The 21,196-nt window shown below is 32.6% G+C and overlaps 1 protein-coding gene and 1 pseudogene across 1 annotated transcript; both read right to left on the bottom strand.

The window, feature by feature from the left end:
- Nucleotides 1–4,865: 4,865 nt before the first annotated feature.
- LOC114752734 (GDSL esterase/lipase At1g31550-like) lies at nt 4,866–8,151 on the bottom strand. Its single transcript, XM_028941457.1, has 5 exons — nt 7,852–8,151; nt 7,469–7,699; nt 6,638–6,786; nt 5,877–6,150; nt 4,866–5,363 (listed from the first exon to the last, which is right to left on the bottom strand). The coding sequence occupies exons 1-5, from the start codon at nt 8,141–8,143 to the stop codon at nt 5,164–5,166; spliced, it is 1,146 nt and encodes a 381-aa protein (XP_028797290.1). The 5' UTR covers nt 8,144–8,151; the 3' UTR covers nt 4,866–5,163.
- A 6,936-nt stretch (nt 8,152–15,087) lies between these two features.
- On the bottom strand, nt 15,088–19,688 carry LOC114752732 (GDSL esterase/lipase At1g28590-like; annotated as a pseudogene).
- Nucleotides 19,689–21,196: the final 1,508 nt, after the last annotated feature.

The raw sequence follows: 21,196 nt of genomic DNA, 5'->3' as shown, positions 1-21,196 counted from the left end.
CAAGTAAGTGGCTGTGCGAATTGCTTCCCCCAAAACTTTAAAGGAACGTGTGACTGAAAAATGAGGCTCCTAGCAACTTCTAGTAGGTGACGATGCTTTCTTTCTACAACCCCATTTTGTTGTGGTGTATAGGGGCATGAAGTTTCATGGACTATACCCTTACTAGTGAGATGAGTTTTGAATTCAATCTTAACAAATTCTAATCCATTATCTATTCCTATTTTCTTTACAGCAAAAGAAAACTAGTTAGCAACATAAATCAAGAAATTCTTAAGATGATGAACAGCTTCATTTTCATTAATCATAAGAAATGTCCATGTACAACAAGAAAAATCATCTACGACAGTCAAAAAATAGTGAAATCCCTTATAACTAGGAACCCTATAGGCTCCCCAAACATCCACATGAATCAATTCAAAACAACTATGTGTGACAGAATGACTAGAGGGAAAAGGTAAACAGGTTTATTTAGCACAAGAACAAACAATACACTTTTCATTAGTAATAACAGGAACTTCTTTCCTAATCAACTCAAAATATCAAAGCTTATTCATAGGGACATGTCCTAATCTGTTATGCTAAGTAGTCTGTTTAATTGAAACATGTAACACATTATCCATCTTGTTAACTCTTTCAATGATATAAAGACCACCATAGAGTTTACCAATCCTCCTTGTTTTCCTAGTTGAGATTTCCTGCAGTGTACAATAAGCAGAATAAAAGGAAGCCACAAATTCCTTACTGGCTGTTAATTTAGATACTGAAATTAGGTTATAACAACAACCAATAGCATAGTAAACATCTTTCAAAACAATGTTGTCAAGGATTTTAACTGTATCTACACGGGTTATTAACATCCTATCACCATTAGGCACCTCAATTACTCTAATGGCACCAACATATTTGTTTACTATGGTAAACATACTCAAATTATTCACAACATGGCATGTGGCACCCGAGTCAAGGATCTAGTTTGATTCACAAAATGATCTAGGGACAGCAAAAATCATACTTGAGATGGTTTCTTCCAAATAGTCAGTTGTGCCTACTGCAATATCGTCCTGTTCCTTTCGTAGAAGCTTCGGTATCTAGTCATACTACTCTTGGGTAAGGGGTATCTGACCTGGTAAAGTAGAGGGTGAGGATGAAACACTAGTAATATGACTAGTGTTGGTGGTTTGAGCAGGTCTCCCTCGAAGATTGGTAGGAAAGCCAACCAATTCATAGCAGTTTTCTCTCTTGTGGCCCTTTCGATGACAATATGAGCACTCTTCAAATGATTGACTGCGTCCTCGTCCTCAGCCCCTTCCTTGCCTTCCACCACGAGCAGCCATAGTTCTATTGTCAAAAGATGGATTATTGGTGCGTAATGAGATATACTACTGAGACTCATCTTGACAGATCATACAATAGGCTTAGTTGACTGTGGGAAGTGATGATTAAAGCAGAATTTGCGTACAAGCCTGATGGAAATTATCATTCAGACTAGTTAGAAATTAGAATAACCTTTGTTGCTGAATAGTCTTGGTGTACTGCTGGGTAGTGTCACATTTGCATGTCGAGAGAGGTATGATAGCATTGAACTTGTCCCAGAGATCCTTAAGCTTAGTATAGTATTCTGAGATGCTCATAGTGCCTTGGGTAATGGAACTAATCATCTAGTGTAGAGCAAATATGCACATACCATCAGCTTTATGAAACCGATCTTTCAAATTGAGCCACACTACTTGCACTACTGGAAAACATAATGCTGGTGGCTATCTACTTGTCTACTCAATTAATAAGCCAAGATAGAACAATCACATTACATTTATCCTAGAGATCACGAAGATTAGGATCTTGATCTTCTCTAGTACATGTGCCATCAATAATCCCCTTTTGTTCTTGGCAAGCAGGGCAAGCTTGATGGACCAGCTCCAAACCCAATAATTTTTAGCTCTTCACAGTACTTGGGATAACAACGTCATAGACTAAGTGTTCAATGGATGGAGATACAAAGGATGAGTAAAATCCACGAGGGTATGGGTGGTTGATGCTGCATCATCTTCTTTGCCCATATCAGATGAAAAATTGAAAGAAAAAGGAGGGAAACAGAGGACTGGCAGAAGAAAGAAGATACAAGAACAGAGACTATAAGAAGAATTCGTTACTAATGACCTTCACCGGAGATATGGATGACGATAGACGTGAGAATCTCCTGAGGTGAAAAGAAAGAAACTTCAAGAATGATGGGTCAATGTGATCAATCAGCGACTGAGGTTTTCAACAAAGTGAGACAGAGACAATAGCTCTACAACGACGTTGTCATATCCACTAGACTTCAACCAGTTAAGTAGACTATCAGGGCATTAAACTTCAGTTCTTGTGAGCCCAAACAACCTGGCTACTAGATACCATGTAAAGAACCTGAGAAACTGAACAATACTGATATTATTGATGAAGGCCACATGGCCGGAATATAGCACTCAGAATGATGGCTTTGTGACCACTATTTATACATAACAGGGCCCAAGACTATCTACCGCAAGCCCAATTACAAGCCCAAAAATGCCCAATTACAAGCCCAAAAACAATATACCTGACTCTAAGCCTCTTAACAAAAGCCATGTACTATAATTTGAAGTGTCTAAATAATCTGCACATGGATAAGAAATTAAGAATGACGACCATTAATCTGGTTTCTTTTTTATTGTCTATATTGAGGATGTGTGTGTGTGTATAAAAGATCAAGCTTGTCGGCTGTTATCAGTCTTGGCAAATTCGTGGCTAGAATGTAATTACACGCAAATCCTGAGCTTGTATAGTAAAATTATAAGAATTTAATTTCCATCAATAAATTCATCAACCCTTCCTCAAACTCTTGAGACTCAATTCGTACTTGTGCATCTTGTCATTAACCCTTTTTTTTACCCATTTTAGATGGGTTTTCATTCAGTGCTCATCACAATAATGAGCATCATGTGCTCATCACTGTATTGCAATTTAAACCATTCAAAATCCAATATGGATTATTCAAATTTAAAATGTTTAATATACAATTTTTTCAATAATAAATTTAGTTTTTAAAAATATGTTAGTTATGATATTATATTTATTTTAAATTTTATATCTATTAAAACAAAAAGTTGGTTAAAATATATAAAAAATTTAAATTCAATCTAAACTATAAAAAATCTGTCTAAATGGTTCAAATTGCGATGAATACTTTATAATCATCATTAGTGCTTTCATTGCTGATTTTTTCACGGGCTGCTTCTGGCCTATAAGCATCCTTACCTTTATACTCTGACAGGCCTTATACTCTTTTTCAGGTACTTCCAAACATTAAAATTTTTAAATACAAATTTTTCAAGGGAATTTGGTAAAAATCCCTATTTAAAAATTTAATTAGCTAAAAGAACCTGAATTTGAGAGCGTGCAAGGATAATCCGTTAGTATAACATATCTTCTGCTATATGTAAATGACTTTTGTATTAATTATTGTTACACATCATTCATAATATACCGCACACAGCCAAAAATATGTTGCACTTACGAAACATAGTTGTACTCATTCAAATTCAAGTCTTTTTAATCAAATAAATTTTCAAATAGGGATTTTTTACAAATTTTTTCAATTTTCACTGATTTCCCCCAAAATAAAACTCATTGATAAAATCATATTAATAATAAAGTATTAATATAATTTTTTTGTCTTTAAAATTTGGATTTATTTTTATTTTGGTTTCTCAAATTTCAAACCTATAATTTTAATCTCTAAAATTTAGTTCATTTTCAAACGTTAGTGCTTAAAGATATATGAGTGTTCAAATCTATTAAAATGTTGTAAACAGTATTAAAGCGGTAATGTGAACTTATTGGACGGTACCTAACTAGACATTGCATAGATAACACAAAATTGGGGGCAAAAATAGAATAGATCCTCAAAACGTAACTACTTAGCTCTCTCTTTTTCTCATTGTTCATTTGAGGAGCTATTCACTACTTTGTATTTTGAGAACTCATCCCTTTTTGTATAATATGTTATCCACACAATCCAATTAGGCCATCTGATTAGTCCACATTACCACTGTAATATCATTTATGACATTTTAACAGATTTTAATACTGTCATATTTTCAAATAGTAACATTTTAAAACAGATTAAATTTTACCGACTAAAACCACATGTTTAAATTTTAAGGAACCAAAATCAAAATAACCCAAATTTTAAAGACAAAAAATTACTTTAACCTAATAATAAAAATGAAAAGACAAATCCAAAATTTCGATAGTCATGCAGAGAAGATAGAGAACATAGCTTCTCAGAGAAACAACGGCAAATGGCAAATTCAAATTAGAGCGGCGGTGAACGAAGGCAGGCAAGCTCCGACAGTGAAAAGAATGGATGTAGACGAGCGGACATTGACCTCACCTGAGCCATATCTTAAATGTGTAAGTTGTTACTTTGGCTCTCTGCATTGAACTATAGAATACGAAAATCATGCATAATTTATATATTCCTCGTTTTCAGATTCATACCCCCTTTTTCTGTTAGTAGAAGTTTCACGTCCCAAACACAAAAACGTGACCGGCACGGATGCAAGACGTCAAACCTGCAAGCCATTAATAGCATATAACCAAATTGTTGTTTAACAATCACAAACTGTTTAAATTAGACCATTGATAAAATACGAGGCAGTATTTAGGAACAGAGTATTTTCGTTCAGATACTAATACAAAAAGTAACAAAGACCAGGCAGTAATCCTAGTAATCAGACAAAAACTAGGACAAGCAACACTTATGTTCAAAGAATATTCCCCCAAACAACCAACAGTACACACAGGATCTACACACAAGCCAAGTAATCAGCACAACAATTGACATCCATGCATGTAAAGTGTAACTCCACATGCCATCAATCACATAACATGTCACTAATCTACAGAAAGAAGGGTCTGGATGGGTGATTAATATCACACTCCCTCATCAAGATATTGAAAGCATAGAAAGAGTCGGTGTACATCACGATATTGTGAAAATCCAGTTGTTTACAGACTTGAAGCCCAGTTGTGTTAGCCAACAACTCAGATTCTGTGACTGAGCATATCCCAACATCTTTCTGAAATCAAATAAGCAAATCTTAGTACTACCCGACACGCCAGCTTCTTCTGATTGCCAAACTATTTAGGAACAGCAACTTGTCCAATTACCAAACGTTTGGCAATGAATCTGTAGGCAGCTTCTGTCAAATGCAAACCATCCCAGCTTATGAATTTGGAAGGATCTTCGCAAGCAAGCGCTCCAGGATCTCCACATAAGGCTGACGCATTGTAATTATATGGACCTCCACTTCCACAACAAGCTCTGAGGCCGGTAAAACCTGTAATTTATTGCATAGGATTTAACAAATCTTGGGATCAGACTTCCGTCCAATTTTGTAGGTTAGAACCAGCTGCAGAATTGTCAGTGCAGTGATGCATCCTTCAAGTAATATTGAAAAAAGGAACTGTGGCAGCATAATCTGGATTTAAGTCCTTTTGAATTACTAGTTGTAGAAATTCGATTTCAATCTGCTAGGAAATTTGATCAATACATAGAAAACTTTCTAATTGCAAGAGACATGTTATGGGACAAAGCTTCAGGGAACCAAGATCTGTTTATAAGAAACTAGGAATTATCAGCATTAATCAAACACAACATCTTTACCACAATCACTCAAGGTTGGCAGACAAAGGAAAACGTTTTCTGAAGTTTCTTTTTTTTTTTTTTTTGGCACAAAACAAGGAATTTGCTCAAACAAAATAATCTCTCCAATGTACCCTGAATATTACAACTACAAAAATGCTTTAAAGAAACTGTAATAAGATATTAGTAGAAAATTTGTGATTATTACCAAAAGAGGTGGGAGAAAGATATAATGGCAAGGCAGCATTGTAGTAATCAGCAAAGATGATATTGGCATGAGGATGAAGCCCTCGAAGTTGATTTAGTTCAGATTGAAGCTTCTCATTGTAGTATTCAGCAAACTCGTTTAGCCACTTCAAGCAACCAGCCTCATCATAATCCTTTTCATTTTCGCTTTGATAAAATGTTAAAAAGAATGCATTGCATCCAATCGGGAAATTTCCAGGAACCATGAGGGTTTGAGCCCCTATATCAATAAGTTCCTGCAAGCAAAAATTAAACTGAGGTCATCCATGAAATATTTTCAAGACAGACCTGGTGCATATAACAAAAAGGATCTCCTAAAGTACTCAGTCCAAAAAGATTATTGGAGAGAGAGAGCGATACAGGGGTTGCACCATGGCCCCCGTCCCTCTCCCAGTCTGCATAAATCAGTGGAGAAACTACTTCAGACAAGCAGTCCCATACATCTTACATTTTTCAGCAGTTAGCAGTTCGGCTCAGTCGATTCACTGCAGCTAAAAAAGGGAAAGACCAACTGAAATGAGGAATATATGGGTTCTTTTAAGTTTTTTTTTTGGGTCCTAGCCTCTCCAGGTAAATATAAGACATGCCTACCTGGTGCTCATTTGGAAAGCTTAGGGCCTTGGGATTTGATGACAAGCCATAGCCAAGAATTTCTTGCATTGTATTTCAAAAATTTTACATTTTCCAAGCTAAAGAGGTTGCATAGCATTTTAAGAATCTTACACTTATAGTTGAAGAGATTGCATTAATCACAGGGGCCACGTATGTCTTAATCTCTGTTAAGCTCTTTCGCAAAGCAAAAGGATAATTAAAGTCATTGCCCCCAATTTCTCCTACAAGAAACAATGACTTCCCAAGAATATTCTTACAGCCTGCAAGATTGAACATTAATTCAGATATAGGTATAACTAAGCTTTCATCAAAGAGACTTTTGAATCTGTGAAACCTTCTATTTTCATTTTTCCTTATTTAATGGAATGTCAGGTACAGATATGAATCAAACAGTTAAAGAATTGATCTACAAACAATTTGTATACTATTCATTAAACTTAATATAAGGAAACATGAAATGCATTTTATTCTTTTTGAATCTCAGCCGATTTTTTTGCAGTTTCGATCAGATGCACTCTAAAATAAATGGCCACATTATTCTTTGTAGAATGATCAATGAAGTTACTAAGAGTATATCCAAAATCTGGATATTAGATACTCAGCTACAAACTATATAAAAGGGTATATATACACAAGGGAAAGAGCAATCCTGATAAATACAAAGATTATTCTAGAATAATTACAATTAATGAAATAATAAATATAGGGATTTGATTAAAAGTAATAACAGGAAAATCACCCAAATCAAATCACATCAACTATAATTAAAACGATTAATGTGTAAAATTTTCATGTTCAACGAAACTGGAAGTTTGATCAAAATGTAATTGCTGTTTCATGAATGTTGTCTAGGTTCACCGAAATGGGATTGCGTAGAACAGAATTCAGCAAGTGTATAGGCTATATATTCATAAGGTTATAAGGGAATAACTAGAAACTTACTTGAGGAAGAATTGCACAGAGAAGGCAATAAATCCTTGAACCAACCAAATTGAATTCTGAGAGAATCATTCGTGGGAACATTGTGTATCCCCTTCTCTTCGAAGAAATCTGCATCCAATGCTGTTGATCCTACAACAGCAAAATTCGCTCCCTCTTCTATTTTCCAATCGCTGAATTGCCCATTCTTGATTCCAAGATATGGTTTCACTAATGGAAGCCCCAGAGACTCAGCTACACAACCCAGAACCACAGTTCAACACAGTAACAGAGGGGGGGCTTTTTTCTAATTTGGAAGAGAGAAATCAACGAAGCAAATTCACAGCATCAGTAATTGAATGGATTATCAGGAAAATAACTATCTAAGACCGTAATCGGAGTATTACCGATAAAATCGATGATGAGACGGCCATCAGAACACCTTCCAGTGGGACGACGGAAATAGGTCAGTCCGTTGGGTGGGAAGAAGCAATGACACGAGATCGGTGGTTGGGAGCTGAAATACAAGTTTCCAGTATCAGCAATAGAGTCTCCGAAGCTGAAGATGGACGTGTAGGAGGAGCGTCCGGTAATGCTGGGAATGAAAAACAATAAGGCAAACACGTGTAGAGCGAGTGCCTCGGCACTTGGTCGTCGTTGCAGAGAGCGGAGTGAAGAAGATGAATCAGAAGAATCCATCTTGGAATAAACCAACGTTCATGCTGGCGGTAGGTAACCCGTTATGTGTGTGTGTGTGTGTATATATATATCAATATTCGAGAATGCTCACTATTGAATGTAGCTCCCTGTTCTTTCAGACGAGTGATGTACAAGTACAAAGTTCCCTGGTCAAAGTATAGTCCATGACAATTACTACACTTCTGCTTCTTCTTCTTTTTTTTTTTAAATGTAATACATATAATTGAGTTACGTAGGCAATAAATTAATTAAAAATAATAAACATATAAACTATAATTATCTTTTGAAAAACAGCACAATGAGTTAGAGAGAGCGTAAATGAACAAGGAATCAGGGTTCATCCTGTGGTAAAATCTGATGCAATTTTAATAGTTTAAATTTAAAATTTTTAACAACTAATGTTTAAATAAAAAATTATGTTTTAAAAAACTTACGATTAATATATTACATTTATTTCAGATTATGTACATGATAAAGTAAAACATTTTTAAAAAATATAAAAAAATAAAAAAATAAATCTTGACAATTCTTATTAGATTTGAATAGTTGAAATTTGATGAGTACTATGGTAGCCATCATTACGAAACTGGTTCTGTTAATAACTGTGTTTGAATAATGTAGATCTTATTATAATAATAAGCACCAAGATACTCATCACTATGATGAGTACCAAAAATTATTTCCTTGGTAAAGCTAATGAATAATTAATAGAAACAAAAATGAAAAATTATATTAAAAATTTTAAATAAACCATTATATAAACATATCATTCCTTCAATAAACATTTATATGCGAGACCAAAAGAATGATCATTAACAATTAATTCAATATTTTATACTTAAAAAATGAGAAAATTCTATTAAAAAAAAATCTTAAAATGTCAAAAGCCCAATTACGTGCCCTAAATATCAGTAATACCAATTCAATCCTTTTGAGTTCTACGTCTCGAAAAGAAAAACCCTTCATCAAATAACCAAAAAACCCTAAATATCACTAAACACTAATGCCAGTTGGATATTAGGCAAAGTAAAGTAGGTGGCCAAAACCAAAAATACCATTTTGTGGTTCGCAAAAAATTTTGCTCAATGATTGGACCTCTAAAACATATTTAATTAAATAATGCAAAATAACACAGCGTATAAGATAATTATGGTCTTTCAACCACATGTTTCCGACAGTCTCTAGCTATGCATTACAACGTATTAGCTATATGACATAATGTTTTAGCTGTTATTAGCAAAATTTTTCTAAAATTCAAAATTAATTAATTAATTAATTAATCTAACATCTCTTTTAGGTGATTTATCACAATTGTTTAGCAATTCATTACCACGCGTATTAGCTAGTTTATTGACATATTATAATTATAATATTAATTTTTATTTACAATTGAATTTTTCCCAAAAAAATCCTTCTCAATTTTTTATGTTGTGATTTTTTTTACAAGTTTTATAGCTGACCTTTTAAACGTATGTTTTTACCTAAATAACCCTATTTAATGTAAATATTATTTTAAAATAATTTAAATAATCAATTCAATATTTTATACTTTTAAAAGATGAGCAGTGGATTCCTTTTTTCTGCACGAAAACATTGGGCTCCACATTCTATAAATTGTAATGATAATTTTTCTAGTTATAGTTATAAACTTTTCAAACTTTTAAATGAAAGAAGAACTAGGTCGAAATTATTTTTAAAATTACTTATAAAGTTTCAAACTTAACTTCAAAATAGGAAAAATACCAAATATATATAGTAACTTAGCTCGAGGAGAATGTTTTTGAAATTAATAGTTTTTAATTGACATTTGTTTCATACAAGCTTAGTTAGACTTCCAAAAGGTTTGAGAACTATAAATAAGGTGTTACACAAAATATATATGTAGTATAACAACTATAAATACTTTGGAGAAATGATCATAAGATATGCAAGAAAAGTTGAGGAGTTAACCATATAATGAATTACTCCTCCGGTCCTTATTATAAGACCCAATTTGACTTTTTATTTGGTCCTAATTATAAGACCCAATCCATTTTCTCTCTTATATTTATACATTTTTTTCCAAGATAATCCTTCTAATAATGATAGTTTTAGCCAATATACTTAGTGTTTGGATAAGATCAAAACCATGGAAGTGCTTGTACGGTATACGAAGCAATATGGAGGAGATTGTCTCGATTTGCGAAAAAGTGCTTCTGAAAAGTGATTTTAAGGGCATCCAAACACTTTAATTAGCAAGGATATTTTAGAAATGACAACACTTATTTATTATAAATAACCAATTTAACTTACTTCCTTAATCTCCTCAAATAAGTCAATTGGGTCTTATAATTAGGACCGGAGGAGTACCATTTTTAGACACTTCTTAGTACTTTGATGCTTATGATTTTGTTAATTATTACTTTTGTATAAGACCTAAAGGAGAATACAGGTTTAATATTTGGATGAAATAGTCATACGAGGTTAGCTCAAATGGTAAGGACAGAGGAAAGTGTAGAATTAGGTTAAGAGCTCAACTCAATTCCTCCTCATGCATAAAAACATTTGTAGACCAAACATACTTAACTAATGTACACTCAAATCTATCTTTAAAATTTAAAGTTTGGTATTTTTTTTTGGAATATATCTTCAATTCTTCTTAATTTTAAAGATAATTAATAGTATTGTATTAAATATATTTTTGATAAACAAACAATGTGGCAAAATCTAAGAACAAAATAAACTTAATTTACACAGTTCCCGTTGGACCATGGCTCAAAACTGAAGCAAGACAATCCCATCATGATATCTGGCCCATTTTTGGTGCGAACTCATTTCCCAAAACTTTGAGCCCCGATTTTTGGGGGGATATCTGTTTCTCATGGACCACTTGCTAATGAGTTAAGAGCCTGTAATATTAGCGTCGTGACCCACTAAACTTTGAATTTCTGTCAACAAGAATTTATCTTAATTGGCTCAAACATAACTTACAAGTCGTAAGTTCTGTAACATGCTATTTTTTTTAAAAAAGAATTTTGTAATTCTTAAAAAAATCTTAAAAAATTATTAAAGTATTATTTTATTATTTTTACAAAAAAAAAAAAACCCACCCTACTTTTTTCTAGCGACAGTGGAAAAAGGAGGAGAGTAATTAATGAAGAAGAAAACAAGGGGAGGGGTAGGTGAAGAAGGATAGGATAAGTTGTAGGCAGAAGAAAATCGAGGAAGATAATCAAATATGAGGATATTAAATAGGAAAAATTACACTCAAGTCCCACAGAACACAATTAATATCAAAAAGGTCTCTCGAAATCGCGAAATGATTCTGAAGTCCCCAGGGACCTGTGTGTAATTAATTCTAATTGTGAAATTACGTAGTTACCCCTGTTAATTTGAACCTATTTACAACCTCAACAGTGGCTGTTAACAACCCGAGAAGAGGTGGTTAACAACCTCAACAACGCCCCTGGTATTCCACACAGTGAGTTGTCATGAGCATTGCCGAGGTTGTCAATCATGTCTTCTCGGGTTGTTAACAGCACTGTTGAGATTGTAAATAAAATTAGAACCTATTTACAACATCAACAGTGGCTGTTAACAACCCGAGAAGAGGTGGTTAACAACCTCAACAACGCCCCTGGCATTCCACAGAGTGAGTTGTCATAAGCACTGCCGAGGTTGTCAATCACGTCTTCTCGGGTTGTTAACAACCACTGTTGAGATTGTAAACGAATTGTTGCAATAAAATTAACAGGGGTAAGTAGGTAATTTCACAATTAGAATTAATTACACACAGGTCCCTGGGGACTTCAGAATCATTTCGCGATTTCGTGGGACTTTTTTGATATTAATTATACTCTGTGGGACCTGAGTGTAATTTTTCCTATTAAATATCTGCAATCTTCTTCTTCCCTTCATTTAAGCGAGAAGTAAAGAGAGAGAGAGCGAAAAGAGAAAAAGAGAGCAAGCCAGCTGCGTTGCAGAGTACGTGACAAGTTTTGAGAATTATTTAGATACATAAAATTACTTTTTTTTATCAAATTTTTTATGAGTATTTTTTATATGTTTAGAGCTTTACATTATTAGTTTCATTATAATGTTTAGAGAAAATTTTACCATTTGGGTATGGAGTAAATATAGAGTTTTGACAATATATAATCGTAGAAATTTATAGATATATTATTAAGGAATTTTATTATTTTAATCAATTTATATTTGTTTAATGATTTTTTTGAGAATTTTAAATTAAGATTTTTAGTTGAAAAATTTGTTATTCAAAGACATATAGAATGTTTTAACCGATTAAATTTAAGTTGAATATTGAATAGGTTAAATATATATTTTTGAAATAATTTTTGAAGGCTTGAAAAATTATTAATTGAGAATTTTAATATAAAATATTTAGATTTTGAATAATGAAAATATATTTATTTAAGTTATCAAATTTAAATAGTCTTATATGTAAATTATATTCTCAAAATAATATTATATCTATTATAAACAGCTAGATCTGGGAGAGTTAATATATTTTTGTAATTTTAGTTTAAAGGGTAGTCTTAAAATTTTAGAGTAGTTTTGAAATAGTTTTGAGTTTTATATTAATAAATATTTATGTGTAATTTTGTAGACTCTTGAGAATTTAAGAGTAATCTTTGTGCGAATATTTGTAAGCTAAAAAGTACCAAGTAACTCTAAAAATTCTTTCATGTATATGTGAATTGTGTAGGATTATATTGTGGATTTACTAATTTTTATTATACCATATTGAAGTATATGTATATATTATGATTTTTCAAATAAATATTTTAATATGCTACTTTAATTTGTTAAGATTTATTGCTATTAATTATGATCAATATTTAAATATATTGATAGTTATTGATACAAAAATTTTACTGCTATCTTATTTTAATAATATATTTGAAGACGTACTTCTGATGTAACATTATTTACATATGACATATGCATTGTTAGGCTAAGAATAGGAGAAGATTTGTATGGATATAAAATTAGTGAATGGCATTTGTCATGACTCCTTCTTCCATGTTTTCCTTTGGTTAGGAATGTATCGGAGCTGTGGGACATGTGACACCTCCTTATTTTATTTGCAAAGGAGGGGAGTCATAGTCCGAACTTGAGCTCTATATCTTTGGTTGGATATATCTCCAGTATCAGTGAGTTTGGAATAATTCAGTAAAATGGATTAGTTCCTATTAGACTTTGTGTTAGTTTATGGCTTCAGTCAGTAGTATAAAGGTAGATAATGATATAAGGGGGATGCATATTGCATTATTTTTGTATATTGGAAAATAATGTTGGTATATTATTAAATTGGAAATGAAATTGAGTTGAACGTATAAATCTGTGATTTTCATACACAAATATATATATCATCAGCTTTTAGTGTGTCATGTACGATTTGCTTGTATAGGTTAGAATTTCAGTAGTTATTAAGACGTTAGATCTCATCCCTTATATTAACATTTTCAGGTGAATGATCTAGTAGGAATCAAGGGAAGGCACCAATGGAGTGAGCCGTAAAGACTTTTATGCTCCTCAAATACATGCTATGTTATATTTTTATTTGCCATTATTATAAGATTTTAATAGTTTATTTTGTTATGTCAGAAAAATGTTTTGAAATTATGACCTGTTTTGAATGCTAAAAATACAAATGAACTTTTAAATGAAGTATTTTTATCGCATATATGGATATAATTATGTGAAGTGTTACAAGTTCAAGTCCTACTACTAATATGATGACTTTGTTGATGGGCGTTTTATAAGTGTCTCTGCAAATACTATTTGAGCTTGAAAGCATGCTCTAGTCCTCATAAGCCCTTTTGACTCAAAGTACTTAAACTTTTTGTAATGAAAAAAAAAACTTTGAATTTCTACTAAAAATAGTTGCCTACGTTTGGTACATGACAACAGCTTAAATATGATTGCCTTCAATAAAAAAAATTATCTGTACGCAAACCCAAAAAAAAAATCAACAAGAATTAAATCTTCTAGACAATATAATGTGAGGCATGAAAATCCTTATCGTAGAGGAAATGTCACAGATTTGATCTTGTAGTGTATGTGCCTGCATTTGTATAGTTGCCCCTACTAAAAGAAAAAAAGAACAAGGAAAAAAAGAAGACAAATTGAAGCTAAGGGTAAAGTATATATATGATTTTTTTTATTTCTCACAGAAAAAAATAAATTTGAAACGATGTGAATGAAATCACTGCCACATAGGATTAAAATCATCTAAGTTGTTTCATTTCTATTGGTTAGAGCAAATGTGTGACATGGTACCCTGAGTGTACCCTATGCACAATCATACCGTTTGATTACTATAAAATATCACAATGTCATGTCTCTCATTTTATCCTGAGGCCATGATAAAAAGGAAAAAAAAAAACAATTGAGAGGTTGGGACATTACAAAGAGCATTTTTATGTAGTTTTGCTATAAATGATGACATGAGATCAAATAAGTAAGAAATTTCTTTCCTCCCAACTTTTCTCTTGGATTCCTTTTGTTTTATCTCATCAAATTACTCTGAAGAGATAATAAATCTCTTCATGCATAGTTGTTAAAAAGTTGACAATGGTTACTTTAGGTCCCCAGATACAGTGAAATTTTTGTAAACTTCCATATTCAAACGAAGAAATTCTATATACGACAATCATATAACTTGGAAATAATACTTCTTAAACTTGTAAAACATACGTTTCATCGTACTTCTTAATTCATATGCATCATATTTATAATAACAGTAAAGCGATACAATATATTGAATTATTTGTTCACATTGAATATAAGCATCCACTACTTATTTGTAAATACATGAACATGAACCGTCAGAACTTTAAGCTAGACAAGCTAAATCGTTTGAAACAGACTCAAGCTGGCTATTGAAATTACATTCAGATTTAACATTATTCATCGGATCTAATAAGGTATCAAGTTCGTCATCAGCAACATTGTGGCAGTGTCCATTATTTGATAATAAGCCTTTGATAATCCATCTATGTGCTGCTTCTGTCATATGAATACCATCCCAGCTAATGTATTTTGAAGGATCATCACAGGCTTTCACTCCTTCTTCCCCATATTTTCCTAATGAAGCATTGAAATTATATGGACCTTCACTTCCACAACAAGCTTTAAGACCTGAAAAACCTGTAATTTTATTTGTTTAATTTGTGATACTGAGATATCAAAACCTAACAAAGTTAATAAATCTAAACTATTATTCCAATTTAATCTAGGTTATTTTATATTCTGATATAAGTAGAGGAAGAAGGTGAGACATGAGAAGACAAGCCATTTTATTTGGGACACTCCTCAAACCAACCCATCAAGACAATCACGTGACATTGGCAGTTCCTTTTTCTGAGAAAAACAAAATTTATTTTCTCCTACGGATCTTAAAAATGTATACTCCCTTTTGTCCTAAATATAAAAGCTAGTAGAGGGGATTATTGCTTTTTATCATAAATATAAGACTTCAATCTACTTTTATTTGTCTCCTAATTAATTTATAATTTTTTCTGAAACTCTTCCTACTAATTACACATATAATTAAGAGGATTTTTAATCAAGGGAGTTGTTTTCAATACAAATAATTAAGATAGATATTTTATCAACTAAAACATTGGTTTTTTTTACAAATAGCCAACTTAATTAATTTTTTTTAATACATGCACATTAGTAATCAAGCTTTTACATTTAGAATCAAAGGAGGTATTTCAATTTAAAAGGTAAAATTTTTTTACAAAATGTTGATAAGTGTATTTCGACTACTACTACTATGATGCTTGAAATGAACCAACTATAATAAGAAGAAGTGGATGAAGATAGGGAAACATTACCAAAATTGGTGGGAAAATGATATAGTGGCAAAGCAGAACTGTAGTAATCAGCATAACTAATTTTGGCATGAGGATGAAGCAATTGAAGCTGATTTAGTTTAGCTTGGAGCCTCTCATTGTAGTACTCGGCAAAATTGTTTAACCACTTCAAGCAGCCAGCTTCATCGTACTCATTCTTATCTTTGCTCGCATACATTGTTAAGTACGATGGAATGCACCCTATTGGAAAATTTCCCGGAACGATTAGGGTTTTAGCCCCTACATCAATCAACTCCGGCCAACACATAGATACAACTTCACTCATACCGAAATAATGATCCAAGAAAATTTCTAGGATATACAAAGATTATTCAATGACCTATATATTATATTGAATAAAATTAAAGATGGATAGAAATTAACTATTACAAGGTAAAAAGTAGTGAGAGATTTCATTCCATATAAAAATAAAACTTAGAGTGCCTCTCTATACAAATTTGTAGACCAGAGTCTTCTTATTATTTTTTAATAATTTATATTAATAATACTTGCAGGTTTTCACAGGTGCATCTCATTAAATGTCCCTAATTAATTTATTTTATGTATATTGGGTCCCATGATGTAACAACTAGTAATAACTTCATTGTGTATTGAAATTATCCAAGAAAAATTCTAGGATACAAAAACTGTATACACAAAAACTTAATGAATTAGATGTTATGTTGAGTGGAGTTAAAGAGACAAAGAAATATTTCTCTTTAATCTTGCAAGACTAAAAATTTGTAAGCGATTTCATTCCACATAAAATTAAATTAGGTTGCCTCTATACATTTATGTAGACCATAATCTTCTTATATTTTAATATTTTATATTAATATACTTACAGATATTTAGGTAAGGTAATAAAAATATATACTATTCCAGTCTTAAATATAAGACTCATTTTGTAATATAAATTATACTGTCAAAAAAGTCTTATTTTTAGTACCGGAAGGAGTACCGTTCTTTCAGGTGCATCTTACTAAATGTCCACAATTAATTGCTGTATGTACATTGGGTCCATTGATGTAACAACTAATAACTACATTGTGTATTTGTAAGCAAACACCTAAGTATGAGCTTGAGTTCAAACTTTTTACTTTTTAGATGAGAAAATTACTACATTGAAAAAGTTTCCACTCAACTGAAGCCTAATCCAAATTGAATCCTTATTAGACTCTAATATCTAATATATTAGATACTACCTCCGGTCCTTAATATAAGACCCCATTTGACTTTTTGTTTGGTCCTAATTATAAGACCCCAATCCATTTTATCTCTCATATTTATGTATTTTTTCTCTAAAATAGTCCTTCTAATAATAATAGTTTTAGCCAATACACTTAATTAGCAAGGATATTTTAAGAATGACAACACTTATTTATTACAAATAACTAACTTAACTTACTTCCTTAATCTCCTCAAATTAGTCAACTGGGTCTTATAATTAGGACCGGAGGTAGTAGTTTAATTATAACCAGAAAAAAAATTCACAAATCTCATATTTTGCTATATACACATAAAATTAACTTATTAAAATCATAAAGACCAAGTAATTTTTTTATCTTTCTAGAATCTTACATTATGCTACCTGAGATGGCCTAAGAAATCTTACACTTATTGCTGAAGATATTGCATTAATAACATGAGATACGAAACTTGTAATCTCTTCTAGACTTCTTCGCGCAACAAGAGGTTTATTAAAGTCATTGCCTCCAATTTCTCCTACCACAAATAATGACTTCTCAAGAACTTTATTACAGCCTGCAAATTTATTAGTCGAATATTGTAAGTTATTTCATCATTTAATAGATAACACGAAGCCTGCAAAACCTTTGAATTGGTATATTTTTTTCATGTACTACTAAATATAAAAGAATTAATAATAATGCACACTTACTTGAAGAAGAATTGCAAAGAATACGCAATAACTCTTTGAGCCAACGTAATTGAATGCTTAGAGAATTACTGGTGAGAAAACTAGGAATTCCCTTTTCTTCAAAGAAATCTGCATCCAAAGCCGTTGCTCCTGCAACTGCGAAGTTCACTCCTCCTTCTCCCTTCCAATTTTTCATTTCTCCCTTCTTGATTGCCAGATACGGTTTCAGTAGTTCCATCCCTGGAGACTCAGCTATATATACACAGCCCAAGAACAAATAATATTCAATATTAGTTCTTTTCATAAAATTCAGTTACGTCCAAGACACTAATGATCATAACACTGACAGTTTTGAGCAAAGTTGGACTCGCAATAATTACAGTAGGACTAATATATTGGTACAAAGTCTAAGACACTGCAGTTCTTTATGTTATTTACATTTTATGCTGATATTATTTAGACTCTTTTAATAATCAAATTATACATATTTGGTACAAAGTTCTTTTTGCTGATGATATAGTTCTTGTGACTAATCAATAGAAGAGATTGGCTTTAGATTAGAGTTATGGAAAAAAGTTTTCACTTGAACAGGAGTGAAATAGAATATATACATTGCAATTTTAGGAGAAAGCAAGTTAGTGGTGATTTGGAGGTTAAGATCAAATCATTCCTAGCTCAAGTGTCAAAGTTCAAATATCTAGAATCCATTATATATGAGAATGATGAAATTGATGGATACGTTTCTCATAGAATACATGCTGGATGGTTAAAATGGAAGAAGGCTACTAGAGTTAGTTGCGATAAGAAGGTACTTGAGAAGCTTAAGAAAAAATTCTATCAGATTGCTATAAGAGCAGCTGTGTTATATGATAGTAAATGTTGGGCCTTAAAGAAAAAATAAGAGCATAAAATTGGGGTAGTAGAAATAAGGATGTTGAGATGAATGTGTGGTCATACAAGAAAAAATAAGATTCGAAATGAAAATATTTAAGTAAGAGTATGTGTGATGCCTATCGAAGAGAAAATGGTTGAACACCATCTAAGGTGGTTTGAGCATGTGCAGAAAAAGCCATTGAAGGCGTCGGTGAGAATGGTAGCTTAGACAATTTGAAATCCTTTAAAAAAGGGCAGAGAAAGACCAAGGAGAACGCTTAATGAGATCATTGAATTAGACTTTATTGATAGAGTATAATGACGTCGTGTAATTCATATAGTCGACTCAACCTAGTGGGATAAGACTTATTATTGTTGTCATATCTTTTTCTCTTGAGAAGTCTATGCATTCTTTTCTTAAACAAAAACAGAAAGAATGATGAAACATCTCATTTAAGTCAATCATGATTAAAAGAACAATCAAATCGATCAAATAGATGCTTCTGGCTAGTAATAATAAGTGTGTTTAATGTATTGATGGCAAGTGGACTAATTAATAAGGTGACTAAGCTACTGACTCTATACCATGAGAAAAGGAAACTAACAAAATGGGCAAGCCGCAAAGCCTGAAACACAAGAGTTATATATTACCGATAAAGTCGATGATAAGACGGCCATCAGAGCACCTTCCGGTGGGGTGACCGAAGTAAGATTGGCCAAAGGGAGGGAAGAAGCAATAATGGGACCATGGTGGTTGGGAGTTGAAGTACAAGTTTCCGGTATCAGCAAGGGAGTCACCAAAGCTAAAGATGGATATAAAGTGGGATCCTGTAGTGCTGTGAATGAATGGTATCAAGGAAGCTACATATAGTGTTAAGACTACGGTCCTTCCCAGTGATCTAAGTGAAGAAGATGACTCAGAAGTTGCCATTAGGAAGAAAGTTGAATTATTGACTTAAATAACTATAGGGAGAATAAGGAGAGAAAATAATAGGATCTGCAAGGGGAAGGAAGCAGGATGGTTATATATATTACTCGGTCATGTCAGTGAATTATCTCCACTTTGTTCACACTACTACAGAGTGAGGAATACTTGACGCTAAATATTTGACGGTTATTACAACAAACCGTCAAATATAGTATCTCAGGGAGAAAACTTGACAGTTTTAATAGAAACCGTCAAGTTTCATGGGAAAATACTTGATGGTTTTTAAAAAAACCATCAAATATTCTCCAACAATACTTGACGGTTATGTTATAACCGTCAAGTATCTTTGAGGTAAACTTGACGGTTTCTCCATAAACGCCAAGTTTGATAATACTTATGGTTTTTTACTAAAACCATCAAATATTATTGTAAGATACTTGACGGTTATAACATAGAAACTGTCAAGTATTATCTTTTAAAACCCCCTCCTCTGTTCATTTTGCTCTGCCCAGTTCAAAATTTCTAGCGCCCCCTTCTGCTTCGAACTCTCTAAGCCGCCATACCCACCTCATTTTCAGCCCTTCCCTTTTGTTTTTATTGATCGTCCTCCATCATCGTCCCTCTCTGTGTCCTCCTTCATCACTGCGGCGTCCTCCTGCATCATCGTTGTCACGCGTTGTTCTCCAGATTTGATAGCTTCAGGTTGGTCCTCCTTCGTCACTCGCTTCCCTTATTTCCTTTAGTGCTTCCTTCGAAATGATTGTAGTTGAAAGAGGATGATAGGATGATGTTAGGACCGTTCACAATGCTCACACGGAAAATGGGTTTTTTTGTTCGGCTGAATGGGTCTTTCGCATTTTGATCAGTTTTTGGGTTTAGGGTATTTTCAATTTTTGTTTTCGCCATAAATTGTTTGGTAAATAATCGAAATTGCTAATGTTTCAATTTTTGTTTCTGTAATTGAAATTGACTAACTGCTGGTTTTTTGCTTGATTAATACTTCATTTGAAGTTAAATAGAAGGCATAAAGCCTGAGGAATGCTAAGTTATAAGCCGTTATGCTGCCAAATTTTTTTTAAATGGAATAGCACATCAGTAGTAGTAGAATATTTTTCAAACTGAAGTAAAAGTGAATTTTTGTTGAATTACTAGTTGCTAACAACTAGAATTACTAGTTGTTAACAAGTAGAATTAAAGAGGGATAAATGTGATCAATAGTGCCTCATGTGTTGACTTTCTATTTTTGTTTAATTCTCACAATATCTTTGAGTCGCTGATCACATTTTCCTCTAAATGATTCATCTTAGTCGGGGACCATAGGCAAGGATTGGATGTCTGCTAATCGTCTATCAAAAGAATATTGGGATGGGGTAGAACATTTTATTAAGTTTGCGATTGAGCACGCCGATGATCGCAACAGGATTATTTACCCCTGTCTTAAGTGTTGCCTTCTAAAGTGGGCTTCGCCATCCAATTGTGAGAGCCACTTAATTATCAATGGAATTGATCAA

The sequence above is a fragment of the Neltuma alba genome, unplaced genomic scaffold (assembly GCF_004799145.2).
Source record: "Neltuma alba isolate B1F8T4 unplaced genomic scaffold, ASM479914v2 tig00007525_pilon, whole genome shotgun sequence".
Lineage (NCBI taxonomy): Eukaryota > Viridiplantae > Streptophyta > Magnoliopsida > Fabales > Fabaceae > Neltuma > Neltuma alba.
Note: the sequence above shows the minus strand (reverse complement) of the source record. Positions and strands in the feature narration are given on the sequence as shown.

Coding starts and splice junctions, on each gene's coding strand:
- LOC114752734 (XM_028941457.1), bottom strand. CDS start 8,143: ATGGATTCTTCTGATTCATCTTCTTCACTCCGCTCTCTGCAACGACGA. Junction 7,700..7,851: donor TCTCATCATCGATTTTATCG/GTAATACTCCGA, acceptor TGGGTTGTGTAG/CTGAGTCTCTGGGGCTTCCA. Junction 6,151..6,637: donor CAATCTCTTCAACTATAAGT/GTAAGATTCTTA, acceptor TTTTGCTTGCAG/GAACTTATTGATATAGGGGC.